This window comes from Hyaena hyaena, unplaced genomic scaffold (assembly GCF_003009895.1).
Source record: "Hyaena hyaena isolate Hyena2069 unplaced genomic scaffold, ASM300989v1 scaffold_75, whole genome shotgun sequence".
Taxonomy (NCBI): Eukaryota; Metazoa; Chordata; class Mammalia; order Carnivora; family Hyaenidae; genus Hyaena; species Hyaena hyaena.
Window position 1 is genome coordinate 3,567,071 of NW_024080707.1, and position 16,893 is coordinate 3,583,963.

The window sequence follows — 16,893 nt, forward strand, 5'->3', positions numbered from 1 at the left end:
ACACTTAAAAATGGTTAAGATGGTAAATTTTGTGCTATAGGTATTTTGTCACAATCGTTTTTAAAGCCTTAATGTACACGAAATTCAGTTGAGCTTACCTGTACCAAAATGCCTCTCTTGATGAGCATATCTTATTTTGGGGTTATATCCTGGTAAAGCTACTCAGAGGCTTAGACAGCTGATTAAGCAGATGAAATATTTTATAAGTAGAAAGATTAGCATTTCTTTCTTTTGAATTTGCCACAAGTGTGCCAGAGACACTGGACATTTAATCATAATGCGCTAGTCATACAAAATACTTGTATGTATAAAGGAAAAATTCTTCCTGTGTCTTCTCTCAATACTATTTACGAAACAAATCTGCAACACCAGTTGGGTTAAGTATGACCCAGTTCTGACACTCTCTCTCTCTGGAGTTAGCATCAGGTCCTGTAATTCCCACAAGGCTCCCAGGCTCAATCCCACACGTCTGTGACCCCTTCCTCCCACCCCCTTCCAAAGCAGATCACAAGTCCAGGTTGTTAACCTATGCATCTGATCAACCAGCTATAAATCCAGGTTCCCAGGACCTCCCCCCTCAGTTTTGAATACTTTGTTAAAGCCATTTACAGAATTCAGGAAAAGTTTATTTACTAAACTACCAGTTTCTTATAAAAAGACATACCTCAGGAACAGCCAGATGGAAGAGAGACATACATTGGGCCAGGTGTGCAGCAAGGGGCGTGGGGCCCTCCTGCCCCCTCTAGGAGCACCACCCTCCCAGCACCTCCATGTATTCAGCAACCTGGAAGCCACCCAAACCTCATAGTTCACGGATTTTTACTGGAGCTTCCATTATGTTGACATAATTAAATCACTGGTCATTGGTGACTGATTTAGCCTCCAGTGCCTCTCCCCTTCACCTAGGGGGCTGGGACAAGGAGCCTTAAAGCTCACACCACAAATTGCCATGGTTGGTTCCCCCCACAACTAGCCCCCACCTGTTCTTAACAAAGTCAGGTGGAGTTGGTTAAAAGAGGCTCATTATGAAAAATAAAAGACACTCAATTCATCTTTATGGCTACAGAGCTATTTCAACAACTGGGAACAAAACTAAATATAACAAAAGACACTCTTCTACCACTTATAAAGTATAAGAGTGTTGGAAGCTATGTGCCAGGAGGAACAGGGACAAAGACCAAATATAAATTTCCATTATAAGTCACAATATCACAGGGGCAAACTTTTTTATTACCGGGTTTCAATCAACTAACTGGATGCCATCCTCTTGAATGTGGTAGACATATGGCTCTTTGTATGCACTTAGAAAGGAATTTTAATACATGTATTCAGGAAAAAGTATTTATTTGACACCTTTACAAAAATATTTAGGCACATAATTTTCATGTTTATGTCACCTGATTTACACATCTCAATCCTTAGTACCTTTTAAAACCACTAAAATGGTCATTTGGTAAACAGGATCTGTATTGAAAAAATACTATGATAGGCCAACATTTGTAGACAAAAATCAGTTGATCAGCATGAGAAATATTTATGAACAAAATAATCTCTAAAAACATTTTTTGAGACAATAAATCTAACCAGTAGATTTCTTTTTTTTAAAGTAATTCAAAAAAGAAAGCTTAAAAAAACCCACCACTGAATATCTTTCATTCCGTGAGGAAGTGGCACCCTAAGGTAAGAGCAAGAAGACAGTGATGGTGCCAGAAGTCTATAAGCACCAACAACTGAGATAAATGCAGGCTCACAGGCAACGTGGAAAAAGGATGAAGGCAGGTCTGGCCTGCAGAGGAGCAACTGGGAAAGTTTTAACTGAATCACCAATCTGAATCCTCATTCTGAAGGGAAGATAAAAATAATTTCTTCTGTTTTGAAATTCACCATCAAAATAGAAGTAATTTTGTTCCTTTTTAAAAACAGGTGGAATCACCTGCATCACATAATGGCCACAATTATATCCAGTAGGTATTTAAAAAAAAAAAAAAAGACTACTGTTATTTAAGCATTCTTGGGACAACAAAATAAAGGGTCACATTTTTCAAGAAATACACATATTGCCCGGGCCTCCAGCATTTAAGGAGCACAGATTAAGAATCTAGTTTGCCTACAGCCTCACCATGAAACAGTGACAGTAACAACACTTGCGGAGTGCCTCACATGGACTAGGGCATTGTGCTGAGTAGTTTAACATCCACTGTCTCACTTATTGTGAATATTATTGTTTTTCCCTCAAGGAAGGAAAAATCAACTACAGCCCTGTTCATAAGGAGAAATTATTCACAGGGGATATGTTCCCAGACCCCCAGTGGATTCCTGAAACCACAGAGTACCGACCCCTACACATGCTTTTTTCTACACGTACAGACCTATGAGAAAGTTTAACTTCTACATTAGGCACAGTAGGAGATTAACAATAATAAAATGGAAAAATGGTAATAAACTGTAATAAAAGTTATGTGAAGGTGTCCTCTCTCAAAGTATCTTAGGGTACCACACTCACCCTCGTGATGGCGTGAGGTGATCCAATGCCTGCTGAGGAGGTGGAGGGGAAAGACGCAGCACTGTGACGTAGCATTCAGCTACTACTGACCTACTGACGATATGTCAGAAGGATCCTGTGCTTCTGGACCTCACTTGACCGCTGATGACTGAAACTGAGGCAAGAGAAACTGCAGATAAGGGGTATGTCTATTTTATACAGTTATGGGGAAGAAACAATATGCGAAGTAGAGGAAGGAGGAACCCAGACTATTCCTGAATTCTAACGGCCTGGCACTGGTCTCAGAGCTAGTAGTTTGAGTTGTAAAGTCCTTTTAGATTAAAAAACTGCTTCAGCTCATGGGTGGGTGGGGCACCCTAATCTGTGATACCTGCAGGCAGCTCTTAACTTACAAATCACTGACTGCTTTCATCTTTCATCTCCTTTCTCTCACTATGGGTCTGGCTAAAGGATTACACATTCCTTGAGAGCAAGAACTATGTCCTGCTCAGGGTGGTTTCCCCAAAACTTGGCATAATGCCCTGGCATAAAGCAGATGCTCAAAAAATGTCTGCTCACTGATGAAACCATAATAACGAAAGCAGGCCCAAAATCCTAGGCACTATTCCAAAGCAGTCAAATATGAAACTCTACTGTTCCTTCTGTGAAGAATCTATATCTACTGACCTGAACTTTCCATGGATTCTTGATACAAAAGGACTACAGAAAACTTGCAGATGCATGGTGTTTTAAACCTACGTGCACGCTGGATCCTACAAATGACTCATAAAGTCAACAGCCAGATGAAGCAATTAAAAGTCACCTGACATGTTGGCAACATGTAGTCTGGTCAACCAGACCAGAATCAATCTGGCACCAACTAAAAGCAGACAGGCCAAAAAGGACCTTACTGTCATTAACTCAAGAAGAGGAGCCACCAGTCACAGAATTGGATTTTCAAAACTCTCATCACAGCTCATCTGTCTCAAAGGACAATTTAAGGATTTAACTATAAAGCTATCTCTTGTTCTCCCAGGAAGTAATTAATAGGCCACAGAATTTTTGCCTTCTAAGATAATAACCTTAGGGCAAAATCCAAACATTTTGGGTGATGTTAGAGTACCAGGTAAATCTCTAGTGCACTATAGCCAAGCCTGCACATAACTGAAAGACTCCAAAAATGGCTGGACAGTCTATTCAGTCTCCAACTTCTCCAGGCTGGTTTCTCTTATCTTGATATGTTGGTGGTAGTCAAAGAGGGAAAGAGAACAGGGCAGAAGCTGTGACCTGCTGTACTGCTTCTGGCCAGTCAGAAAATTCAGCACAGGTGGCAGGCCCTAAGGTCATGTGCATTTAGTAAGGCTGTAATTACACATGATTTTCTTAAACCTGGAGTGATGACAGATCTTCAAGGAACCTGACCCCCAAGAAACAGTTTAGTTCCTGCTGGAGTTTTAGCCCAAAAGCTCTAGACAGAGGCAAAGGCCTTTCATGATGAGAAATTCTACAACACAAATGATTTCTAATGTCAAATTCCCTCCATGTGCCTTGATATAAGAAGAATGAGAACCACTAAAATTAGCTCTCACAAGGCCTTTCCACTGTGCCTAGGCAAAACCAGGAAGCATCAGGCAACACTTACCAACTGAGGCCAGCCTGGAAGGTAGACAGAAGCTCTGGCATGTAGAGTGACACATCACTGTCCCTAATTTGCAAAGCCTATTCCTCTCTGACTCCAAATTCAACCAAGCACTTGCCTCCTTGAAAACGCTCAAGTTGACTCAGCCAGCCATCCCCATTTCCTCACTTCCTCAGAGGAAAATGGCAGCATGGTTCAATGGAAAGAAATGTGAATTTTTACTTATTAACAAGTCACCTACTTTCTCTTGAGTCTTATTTTCTCATTGGTAACACAGAGATAATAAAAATCATTTTACACAAGATAATATCCGATGCTCCCACTGAATTATCTCAGATCAGGTGATCCTGGAAAAAAAAAGTGAGCCTTGGGAGATCTGCGCCTGGAAGCTGGCCATGAGGCTAATTCTAGGGACCCAACAACACTGGTCAGGCTTTAGTAAAGACAAACCCAAATAAAGGAAACACAGGAACATGAAAATGACCTCAATATAATTTTTTAAAAATAAAAAGAAATCAAAACCTTCCAGGCCTCCTGTTAAGCCATCAAAATACTAATTGTTTAGATCAGCAGAGCCCTGTGGATTCCAAACCAATGAAAGAGAAGTTAGTGTGCACCAGTGCAAAAGTACCCAGTCTCTTCCACACTGACTGCACAACTGGCCTGTGGAAACACTCATACTCAAAGTCGGTGGATGTCTCTGTGCCAAGTCACAGGGCTGTGTGAGTGAACCCCCTCCCTGCCCGAAGAGGCAATTCAGGCAATGGCTACTCACAGCTGCTCTCCCAGGATGCAGCAAAGGTCTTGAAAGGTGATGTGCTCATAAGGTAAGCCACGGGACACAGGATGCAGATAACAGTATGAAAGGACACAGGTATACTTATGCCATTTAAGGAGAAAGGATAGTGATGGCTGTAACACCGACATGCAGAACAAAGACCAAGCCTTGACAATGCAGAAACCTCTTAAAAGGCTTTCCCCTCAAACCAATCCATTCATAAATATAAGACCTAGTTGTATTAATTCAAAGAGGAGTAAAAAGAGTAGCAACCAAACCTAGAGGAGGGAAGCACATGAAAGAGACAGCGGCCACCTTGCCTGCCTGCCATCCTCACTCAGAGAAGAAACACTGAGTTGCATGGTTTACAACAAAATGTAGCTCTTCATACGACTCATGATCTTGGGATCACAAGTTCAAGCCCCATGTTAGGTAGCGTGTACTTTAAAAAAAAAATAAATTTTTAAAAAAATAAATAAAGAAAATGCCGCTCTTCACATACATGTCATCTCATACTGGAGCATACGGTTGTGCACCATTGTGGGGTAGACAGGAGCAGATACTTTTAACCCCATTTATAGATTTACAGTTTCTAAGAGCTGAAAAAAGTTTCTGTGACTTGTTCAGAGTGACAGCATCTTCTGAATGGATCATAAAGTTAAGTTTTCTCTCTTAACCCTCAGTCACAATAGCAAGGGTGAGATCATTCAACTACCTCCAAAAACATCTCTGCACCCCCAGCACTTAGCATAATGGCAGGCACATATTACATACCCAGTACATTTCAGCTGAATGAATGAATTATATAGATGGCCGCCTTCCTCCATACCTTCATTATCCCCATCTTACACAACAAAGAGGGAATAGCATAATTCCAAGGAATGCACTCTGCCCATCCCATGACTTCCCAGGGAAGCCAATATGGAAACCAATATAACTTCAAGGTATCTGTATTTTTTTAGTGCCAAAGTTGTCATCTTTAGCAAATGCAGGGATAATATCCTTATGAAGAAAATGCAATCATTAAGAAAATTTAAAAAGGAGAAATTTTAGATACTTGGCTGCATTTCAGCAGAAGGAAGGCTGAGCTGCCTCAATATGCAGCAGCAATTTGAATGAGGAGGCTCCCCCTGGAGCACTTTATATACGCAGCTCTAAGGGACACCTGGCTATCAAACTATGGAATAAAATATTTTCAAAACACTGATATTTCATTGTCAGCATAAAAGAAATAAATTAAAGAGCCAAGTACATTTTCCAGTTTGATATAAATTAATTCCAACGGCATATTTAAAATAGACTCAATTATAAGTTTCTCTCATAAAATTTTAAAAGGCAGCAATCAATCCTCAGATTGTACAAGTGCAAAGGAATGGTTATTTTCTCCATAATCAAGACACCTGAATGTCTATATAAGAAATGCCAGTGTTCTCAGTTGATCAAAAGCTTGGGCTTAAGTAGTGGAAGCGATCCTCTGGGTCATACTGCTCCTTTCCCCTTAATGTCCAGCTTGTTACTGGCCTCTGATTGTTTGCTCAGCTGCTCCTCAGAGAAAGTGATGTAGGAATACACCAGGCTCCCAGCAATGCTGCAAAAAAGAAAAACACCATCAGGGAGGAAGGAAGGAATGGCAGATGAAAGGGAGACTGGTGTGAGGTATCACAAATCAACAGCACGTAAAATTAAAACAGAGAATATGGAATTTTCATCTACCAAAGAAGAGATGCTCCCTCATCATGGCATTAGCCACTGCTGTTGATGCTCTGAGGAAATGAATGCTTGCACATACCTGCCAACAGGAGTGCCAATTTTATACCTCCTTTCTGGAATGCAACTTGTTGAAATCATACACTTTAGAATTCTGCTTATCTTTTGACCTAGCAACCTACTCCATGGAGGAATTGTGTACATCTTCAGAGACTTATCAAGAAAGTGTTTACCACAAAATTCATAATAGCAGAAAATTAGATGAAGGGTAAATGTCTCCAAGGGGAGTTATATAAATTCATACAATAGAATATTACATATCTCATAAAATCATATAACATGAAAACAGACAATGACATCTTAAATGAAAAAAATAATCTCACAAAACATTAAATGCTGTCTAATCCCATTTAAATAAACATGAATTTGTACATCGATATGCATCAGAAAAAAAGTCTAGGAAGAACCCAAGAGTATTAATGGCTTTTACATCTAGATGGTGAGTGAGCTCATAGGTGATTTCCTTTTTTATTTCTATTTCCTGGATTTTCAAAACAAATCAGTCAAAACAAAGAAATGAAATTTTTAATAAGAATGAAAAACATACCAATTATTAAGTAAACATACAGGTCCTAGGGGATTCACAGAGTTAGCTGCTGTGTGACTAGAACCAAGTTCACAGTGGAGAGCCCTTGGCCTCAGCTGATTTCTCGTAACCCTCACTTGTCCACTGCACTGACCACCAGGGAGGGTTCACACATTAGGGACACTGATGATACTTATCTATTCTCTGTGGGGACCTCAAACCCACATAGGATACACAGCCTCCTGCCCCAGTCACTAAGTGAAAGTAAACTGGAGGAGCTCAGAGAGACACTCTAGACTGTTCTGACATGCTCTTCTGCTAAGCCTGACACCCGTGACTCTTGGGTCTCCAGCTGGCAGCCTGGCCTGGACTCTGCTTTCAGATGTGCCTGTCCTGGGTTGGGCCCACTATCTTTTGCCTGACCCCTTGACTTACAAACTTGCTTATCTGAAATTAGTTCTATTCTTCAGGTTTTGGAATGCCAGCACCATACCAGTTGCAGCAGGGTAAGAATGCCTAGCTAGCTCCTACAAACAAGGAAGGAAGATCAGGCAGCACTTAATCATCAAATTGTGACCATTTACTAAAGTCTATTACATGTGATGCATTTATCTACATCCGCCATGGCAATATTCCTACAAAGTACACTATCCCTGGCAAGGTGTTCAAGGTGAAACTGAGTTCGAGAGTCATATGATAATTTGCTGAGGGTCACAAAGCATCCTAATAATGGACCAGAATAAAACCCATATCAATCTGATTTTCTCCACTGAAACAGCTTCCTCCCTTATGGCCCCTGCTCCACTTGATAGAACAGAACCCAGTCCTTATTTTGTTCCCATCAGCCTCTATATTTCTAAGGCCTTACTCTTAGCTCTACAGAGTCCCTTGCACAGGGCTGACACTTTGTGGCAATACAGTAACTGCTGAACTGAGTATCTGTGATGGCCCAAAGAACCTGCAGAGCCTCATAAACCCAATCTTTGTGCCGGTTTCATAGAGCTTCATCTTTTCTCTTATCTGGTAGTTTTTTTTCCATTTCTTTTTCTTTCCTTTTTGGGTTTTTTTTTTTTTTTTTTTTTAAGGAATTTGATCTCTCAGACTCTTCTGGAAACTCTTCAGGTTTTCTAGTGCATTATGTAGATGATTTCCCTGTTAGCTGGGCTAAGGCGATGGCTTACTGTAGCCTTCTGGACTAAAGCTAAAAATTCTTTGAGGTTCACATGCACATCTACATGACAATTTCCCTTCACCTCCAGCCCCATCCCACCTCACAACATCCAGCCTTCTGGGTTCCCCCTCCCAGGACAACCTCAACATAACAATGCTTTCTTTATCTTCCCTGTCAAGACAATCTTTGATATTTATATTAAGCTGATTAAACCTGCAGAGAAACAATGGAGCAGTGCAGGATTGAAGAAGACAAAGAATACCCTGGAATAACCTTAAGGATGAGGCCTGGACCCTCAGGTCCCTAGCATATCCCTATCCCTAGCATAGTTAGTGTAATGAAAAGACATGGACTTTGTGGAGTTAGGTCTTGGTTCAAATCTTGAATATACTGTCAGCTCTGTGCCGCTTGGCAAATTCATTAACTTCTCTGAGATTCTATTTCTTTATTAATAGAAGTAATATTACCTATCTAGGTTTGTTTGCAGATAAAATGAGATAACTTGCATAAAGAACCAGGCCCTAACCATGGCACATGGTAAACAATCAGAAGATATATATTCCCTACTCCCTCCTTCCTGTCAGCTCCGCCTCTCCCAGACTCAGAGGGGTGAGGCACTATGGGAAGGGGGTGAGGGGGCTGGGAGGAGGGAAAGAAGAGGATGGTGAAAAGAAAGGAAAAAAGGCCAGATATGAATCTATATGAATCTGGATACGTCACTATCAAATGGTTTGGAATTAGTATCTTCTATTACTTTAAACAAACAACTTCTCAATCTACTGGCTCCATAAATATTCACATTAGATATGATGACTTCTGATACTCTGGATTTGTTATTTATACATTTGACCATCCTAAAGATTCATTTTATAAAATCTCAAGCAATCTTCCACTTGCCTAATATTGAGATCACAGCACTACCATTAATTCACTGAACATGCTGTGACAGACCCAGGTGATAAACAGAAGAAAAAGACGAGGCTCCGATGCCCTACAGACAGGGTCGAGTTAGAATACTGCAAGACTGGCTGGAAAAATGCTGAACAGCGCCGCCTCATCTGCTCTGACCGCTTCCGCTCTTCCAAAGTCACACAAACACAATCTATCTCTTCCAGACTTACAGCTCTGGACACATTTACCAGCCTCAGAGAATTAGACATCCATTCGATAAATATATGCTAAAAATGCCTTCTATATAGCAACTCCATAGCCAGAGAGCAGCGAGTCCTAAGGTCCAGACTGTGTCCATCTCCCTTTGTGGCTGCCATATCTGCTCACGTGTCTAGCCAGATAGCTCTACCTCTCCGACTAGATTCTGCCTTCTATATTCCACATGTAAAATATGTCAATCTATACCCAAACCAATGAGCCAAGGCAGTTTGACTTTTACTGCTATTTCTTAACATACAGTAATTCCTGCCAAATAACTGAAACTGAACCTCTGGGTACATTCTTCCTACACCCCATATTAACTCCCCACACGGCAGCATCTAGCGAGCCCTTTCTCATCTTTCTCACCAGCCAAGTAAAGCAGAGCTGTGTTGCCTCTATATATATCACCTTCCAGAGCTTTCCTATTTGAAAAGAGAGACACACAGAGGTGACAAAGGACGGAATAAAAGCCACATAATTATTTACTCTGACATTTACAAAGCTCTGTGATGTGGGACAAGTTACTTAAACTCTCAGAGCCTCAGTTCTGTGAAATGAGTCCATCTGTGAAACGGCAATTAGAATACTACTCTTACAGGACTGAAGTGAGAATTCTATAATTTATGCAACAAGAGGCTACATAGAATTATGTTAACTACATAATTTAAATTCTATACTTAAATTATATAATAGAAACAATAGATCATTAGGACACAGTAGGACACAAAAGACCTAATTAAGACACAGTAGACATCCAAGAGGGATAAAAATGCCAAGGCACACCACGAGCTAATGCCAGTTGCTGCTTTTCTTCATCTTCAAGGCTGCATACCCGTTCACTCAGAAAATCAAGGAGTCTTCCATATAGTAAGACTTCTTTGTCTTTGGTCATCCCAGAGAGGCCTTAACTATACTGAGTAACAAATCTTTACCTAATCCCTATTATCTGTGGGTCAGTAGAAACTCTCACAGTATCTCCTAAGTTGGGTATTCCTCCTTCCTCTGTTAGAGGCATTCAAGGTACTCACTCGGGTGCTGGCCTACTTTTCCAGTAGTACCCCTGTGAAATCTCTCTTACTCTAGCCACATTAAAGTACCTACAGCCCACCCTCCCAGTCTCCCATCCAACATCTGCATTTCTAGCTCCATGCCTTTTTCTGCTCATGCAGCACTCAATGGCCAGAACACCCACACTTCTGTATTCCATCACTCCAAATTCTACCTACGGTTCAAGGCCTCACCTAACTGTCCTTTTCTCTATGAAGTCTTTCACGCAGACAACCATAGCCTTTATGAGAGGTACCAGTCTAGATAGCTACTTTGTGACATTTGTGTGATGACAGCTGTTGAAAGCCCTCAGGAGAACGTGTAGAAATGCCTCCTCGTGGCTGTTATTAAGACCATATAAATGCCAAATGCTATTATAAATGCTTTATGATTCCTATATGAATGAAAGCCACTGGTGTTAACAATCATTTCATACCTTCCCTTCTCATTCCACCTAATCTCAACATAGTGGGCAAAGTAATCCTATTAAAACTAAATCAGATCTTGTCATTCCTTTAGTCAAAACCCTCTGTCTTCCTCTCTCTTAAAAGTAGTCCTCAATCTGTCACTCCACCCCATCTCATCTCATCCACTCTACTGCTGTCACACTGGCCTCCCTTGTTCCCTGAATACACCAGAACACTCACACTTCAGGGTCTTTTTACTTGCTCTTCCCTCCAGAAATTGATGTGGCTCATCCCCTCCATTTTTTAGGTATTTCACAAAATGTAACCTTCTCAGTAAGTGCCCCAAATCCCCTGCAATACTCCTTCTCCCCCCCCTTTCTTGCCTCATTTTTCTCCATTACTATTTATCATCACAGTTAACATTTACCACAACAAATACTTCACTCACTATAACTTCACTCATTTTTTGTCTTCTCTATTAAAAGGAAAACTCCATGAAGGGCAAGAGTTTTAAGCAGTTTTGATAGCAGCTTTATCCCCACTGCCTAACACAATGTTTGGTAGGTACCCACCATACATTGGAAATAAATCTTCCCAGCTAGATTACAAATTTCCTGAAGATAAAAATTACGATAAAAATTAAAATTCAACACTAAGTCTTCACTTTAACATATGTACAGAATGAGTTCAACAATTCTGATTCTTACTTGCCTGCCAAAGAACACAGAAGAATGAAGACAAATCAGTGGTAAGGCAGGAGCTAAGCAAGGCAGACTCAGGAATGTTCAAAACAAAGAGGGGCCAGTTAATCTCTTATCCCATGTGCCCTCACATGGCTACCTCATGGGGAAGATTTTTACAGTCAAATCAGGGTTAGAATCTCAGTTCTGCTCCTCACTGTGGCAGCTGTGTGCCCTTGGGTAAATTACCTTCCCAGAGTCCCAATTTCACTATCATGTGAACTGGGAGATGGTTAAATGAGATAGCACTATAAAGGTAGCATCATGTAATAGGTACTCAACAAACATTAACTCCCTATCTGCTGCCTTACCAGAAACGTATTTAGGTCCTTTCTACACTAGGATAAGTACTAGTCTGTGCACATACTTTAAAAATAGAAGTACCTTAGTCATCGATGTCTGGCCAGGATGTGAACCATTTCATCTGCCTAGGAGTTTTAGGAATTTGCTCAGGAATAAATTTAGAAAAAAGGCTCTCAAATCCTGTTGTGATGTTGTTTGGAACTCATGGCCTTAACATAGATATTATTTGTTTCATTAACTGATACAAATCAAGCAAATACTCAGAATTCTGAGGAAGCCCCACATAGATAAACAGATTTTTGTTTGTTTTTAAGACGCTGAACTAAAAAGTGTTATGGAAGAAAAAAGAATATAAGCTTAAAAGCTTGTTTTCTATCTATTCTTACTGTTTAATGTTAGCTTTTTCCAAATATAAAAGAGAAATATTCCTGCTTTTCAAACAAAATTTTTTTTCCTTTCATACTATTCCTCAACTTGGGGCTAAGTCCATACTACTTAGGTATATCCATCTTTTTTGGGGCGGGGGGAGAGGGCACAAGTGAGTGAGGGGCAAAGAAAAAGAGAGAATAATCCCAGGAGGGGCAGAGGGAGGGAGAGGGAGGTGCAAAGGGAGAGAGAGAAAGAGAGAAGTGAGGCTCACCTGAAGTGGGGCTCATGCTCACCCAAAGCAGGAAGCTTGCGCTCACCAAAGCGGGGGCTCAGGCTCACCTAAGTAGGGACTCATGCTCACCCAAAGCGAAGCTCGAGCTCACCCAATGTAGGACTCAAACTCAAAATTTTGAGAGACAGAGTGAGACAGAGCGGGGGCGGGGGAGAGGCAGAGAGAGAAGGAGACACAGAATCCAAAGCAGGCTCCAGGCTTCAAGCCAAGCATTCAGCACAGAGCCGGGTTCGGGGCTCGAACCCATGAACCGTGAGATCATGACCTGAGCAGAAGTCGGAAGCTCAACTCACTGAGCCACCCAGATGCCCCCTTACCTGTATTTTTCAAACATTCATAAAATAACTCTTGAGATACAATTCATACTATAAAATTCATCTTTTGGAAGTGAATATCTACATAGTTTATAGTATATTCATGGTGTTAGGCAGCCATCACCATGGTCTCATTTCACATTTTCATCACTCCAAAATGAAATTCCCTCCCCTTAAGCTGTCACTCCCCAGAACTGGCTACCCCTAATCTACCTTCTGTCTCTAGAGACTTGCCTCTTCATAATATTTCAAATAAACGGAATCATACAAAAAAACAAACAAACAAACAAAAAAAAAAACCGTGACCTGAACCAAAGTCAGATGCTTAATGACTGAGCCACCCCGGTGTTCTTAAACATATCCACCATTTTCTACCATACATCTATACTGCTTTTTTTTCCCCCTGCCTCTTAAAAATCCTTAAAATGTGGGTGGAGGCTCCCATCAGAACTAAAAGGATAACATATCTTATGTGTTTTCCACACCTGGAAAAGGTTCCTTCAAATGTCACAAGTCTCCTGAAAAATAACTTTCGGCCTACTGAGCATGTGACACAGTTCCCACTGGACTGTGGAAAAGTCCAGTGACAGAATCAGGATAGACAACTCTAGTTCAAAAACCGAGAGCAAGAAAACTGAGGCTGTGAAAGGGGAATTAGAAAAGAGCTAGCGGCAGTACTGGTACAGAACACATGTTTTGCAATATTCCATTTCAACGTTCTTCTGTCAGGAATTATGATACAACCAAGGACTAGCCAACCTGCCCAGATTCTATGCAAAAGTTCAAATTATTCTAGTGTGATAGATGCCACTTATACAGCTCTATAAATAGCCTGGGGGATAGTACATCAGTAGCAACTAGCTGATAATGCAAAACATGTCCTTTGCTCTCTCCAAATGAGAGAATCACTAAGCAAAGGAAAAGCTTATGTCCTTCAGGAGAAGTCTGGAACCAAAATAGAATCTAGTAACATGAAATTATACAGGAGGAGAAGCTGTCTGAAATTCGGATGCAACTCATCTTTCTAAAGAAACAGGCAAAGGAGTTCAAAATGAGGGAATAGAAGATTCATGTGCTGGGTAGATGTAGCTAGACTAAAGTCCTCAGGAACTAACTTTGGGGCTAGACTCTGAGCTGCACCATGTCCCGTTCCAGAGACTATGCAGACCCTAGGGTGACCTCAGAAGCTACAGAATGAGTTTTGTTACACAAAAGGAGTGTGTATGGCATATCATGAAGAAATACGAAAATAAAAGTAATCCATTCATGTATTCACTATTTACTAGACTATCATTAAGAATGAAGACTTGGAAGGTAAATTATGGATTGAAAACTTACCAGCTGGGTAACATGGGGCAAGTTTTTAGCCTCTCTGTGAAATGGAATACTGGCAGCATCTATCTCATAGAACTGTTACAGAGATTAAGTATGGGTACTTAGGATAACGCCCAGTTCTAGTACACATAAAACATACTGGCCAGTATTTTGTTATTAGTTCTAGATGAATGCTTATTATGGGCCAGACACTGATAAGTACTGGCACAACTGTAGAAGACATGTGATTTCTGCCCTCAAATAGCCAAATATCTAAAATGGTGATGCATACATATATGGTTTACTAGGCTACATTATAATTAGTCATTTGCTGAATGATAAATACATTAAGGAATGAGAACTTGGACTCTGGAATCCAATCCATCTGGGTTAAGATCCTTGTGACATGCCTTACTAATCGTGTGACCCTGGCAGATCTACAAGGGAATGTACCATGTCTCTCTAGAACATAATGCCTCACATACACACACGCTCAATGCATAGCTTCAGAACGCATTCAACTCTCAGCCTCTTGATTGATAAAACAGTAATAATAAAAGAACTTCAAAACAGTGTTACAAAGAATTAGGCGATTCAGCAGAGAAAGGATAACATTTGCAATAGAAGGTACTAAAACTGGATCTCTATATTAACACACACACACACACACACACACACACACATAAACAAAATAAAAAGAACTTTTCATCCAGACCTCACACAGTACATAAAAATTAATCCAAAAAAAGAGCTACATACCTAATTTTAAAACTGAAAACTATAAAACTTCTAGAACACATAAGAGGAAAAATCTTAGTAACCTTGGGGTTAGGCAAAGATTTCTTAGATACCTAACAATGAAAGCACAATTCATAGAAGAAAAACAGATAAAATAGCCTTAAAGTTTTTGCTCTTTGACAGAGAGTATTAAAAAAATGAAAAGACAGGCCATAGGCTGGAAAGTAATATTTGCATATCACATATCTGATAAAAGGCTTGTATCCATAATTAATAAAGAACTCTCAACACTTAAGAAAACAAAGGGCACCTGGCTGGCTCAGTCAGAAGAGTACACAACTCTTGATCTCCAGGTTGCAGGTTCAAGCCCCATGTTGGGTGTAGAGATTACTTAAAAATAAAATCTCTAAAAAACAAAAACACTTAAGAAAACAACCCAATTTTTTATAAATGGACAAAATATCTGAACAGCCACTTTACCAAAGAATATATATAGATGGCAAATAAGCACACGAAAAGGTGTTCAACATAATGAATCACTACAGTACTTAAAATCACAATGAGAAACCACTACAGATCTATTAGAATGTCTAGAATTTAAAAAACAAAAACAAACAATACCAAGGACTGGGATGTGGTACAACCAGTACAGAGCACCACATATGGCTGAGGGATATCCAAAAATGTTACATACATTTTTGATAATAGTTTGGCAATTTCTTACAAAGTTAAACGTAACACTTACCACACAAACCAAGAATTCAGTATTTACCCAAATGAAAAACTTACATTTACAAACTTTTAAGCAAATTATTTTAACAGCTAACACAGAACAGTTAAAAATTGGAAACTACCCAAATGTCTTTCAGTCTTTCAATTCACTGGTGAATTGATAAACTGTGATATATCCATTACAGAATATACTCAGCAATAAAAAGTTAAAAACTACTGATATATGTAACAACACAGAATCTCAGAGTGCAACACAGAATCTCAAATGCAGTATGTTACTTGAAAGACATCAGACCAAAAGTCAGTCAGTCACTGTTCCGTGACAATCTGGCCACTACACGGATAGAAAACAGATCTTTGTCAGGGGCTGATGGTAGTGGGAGACGTCCGATGCAAAGGGACACAGGGAGATTTTAGAGGTTATATAATTGTTTTATATCCTGAATGTGGTGGTAGTAGTTACAGGACTGCTGTATCCATTGGTCAAAACTCACAGAACTGTAAAGTTAAGGGTGTGAATTTCACTGTATTTAAGTCATATATTAATTTTTTAAATGGAAGAAAAAAAAGAATCACAGATAAAGATGAGTCCCAAAGGATCTAGGAATTCTAGCCTGAGTCGTTATGAGGATGATGATGTCATTATCTGGAAAGGCTATATTACATAGGCCAAACCCATAGGCTAACTCCAATAACTGATGAAAGTAAGTACAGAAGCAGGCTCTTGTCATCACCCTTCACTAATCATTCCCTACCCTCTCCACTGCCTTTTGGGGTTTGGTGAGTACTCAGTAAGTGGCTACTGGAAAAACAAAATTTAGAAGGGCTGAAGACAGCCAGGTTCTCAATAGAGTCCTACTGAAAAAAATGCTTCCTAAATCCCAAAATTTGGATGAAGCCAAATAACTTGCTACCAGTGCAAACCTCCTGATTCTTGCACTTGGATCACACCAGAGAAGACTATTTAAACTCTTCTTAAAACAACAAAGAAACTAGGCAGGGTAGAGGGAAGCTAGATGTATCTGGGTCTAATCAGAGAATCTTTTAAGAATATAGTTCAATTACAGATATGTAATAAAGCATACTCATAGTAAAATTTTCATTATATAATTCAGGTAATAA

General features: G+C 40.0%; 1 protein-coding gene across 1 annotated transcript in view; it reads right to left on the reverse strand.

The window, feature by feature from the left end:
• Positions 1-1,327: 1,327 nt before the first annotated feature.
• Positions 1,328-16,893, reverse strand: part of SLC35D1 (solute carrier family 35 member D1) — a 51,178-nt gene continuing 35,612 nt past the window's right edge. Inside the window, exon 12 of the mRNA XM_039233442.1 lies at positions 1,328-6,487. Within this exon, the coding sequence (XP_039089373.1) occupies positions 6,379-6,487 (109 nt within the window). The 3' untranslated portion in view covers positions 1,328-6,378. The remainder of the gene's footprint in view (positions 6,488-16,893) is intronic.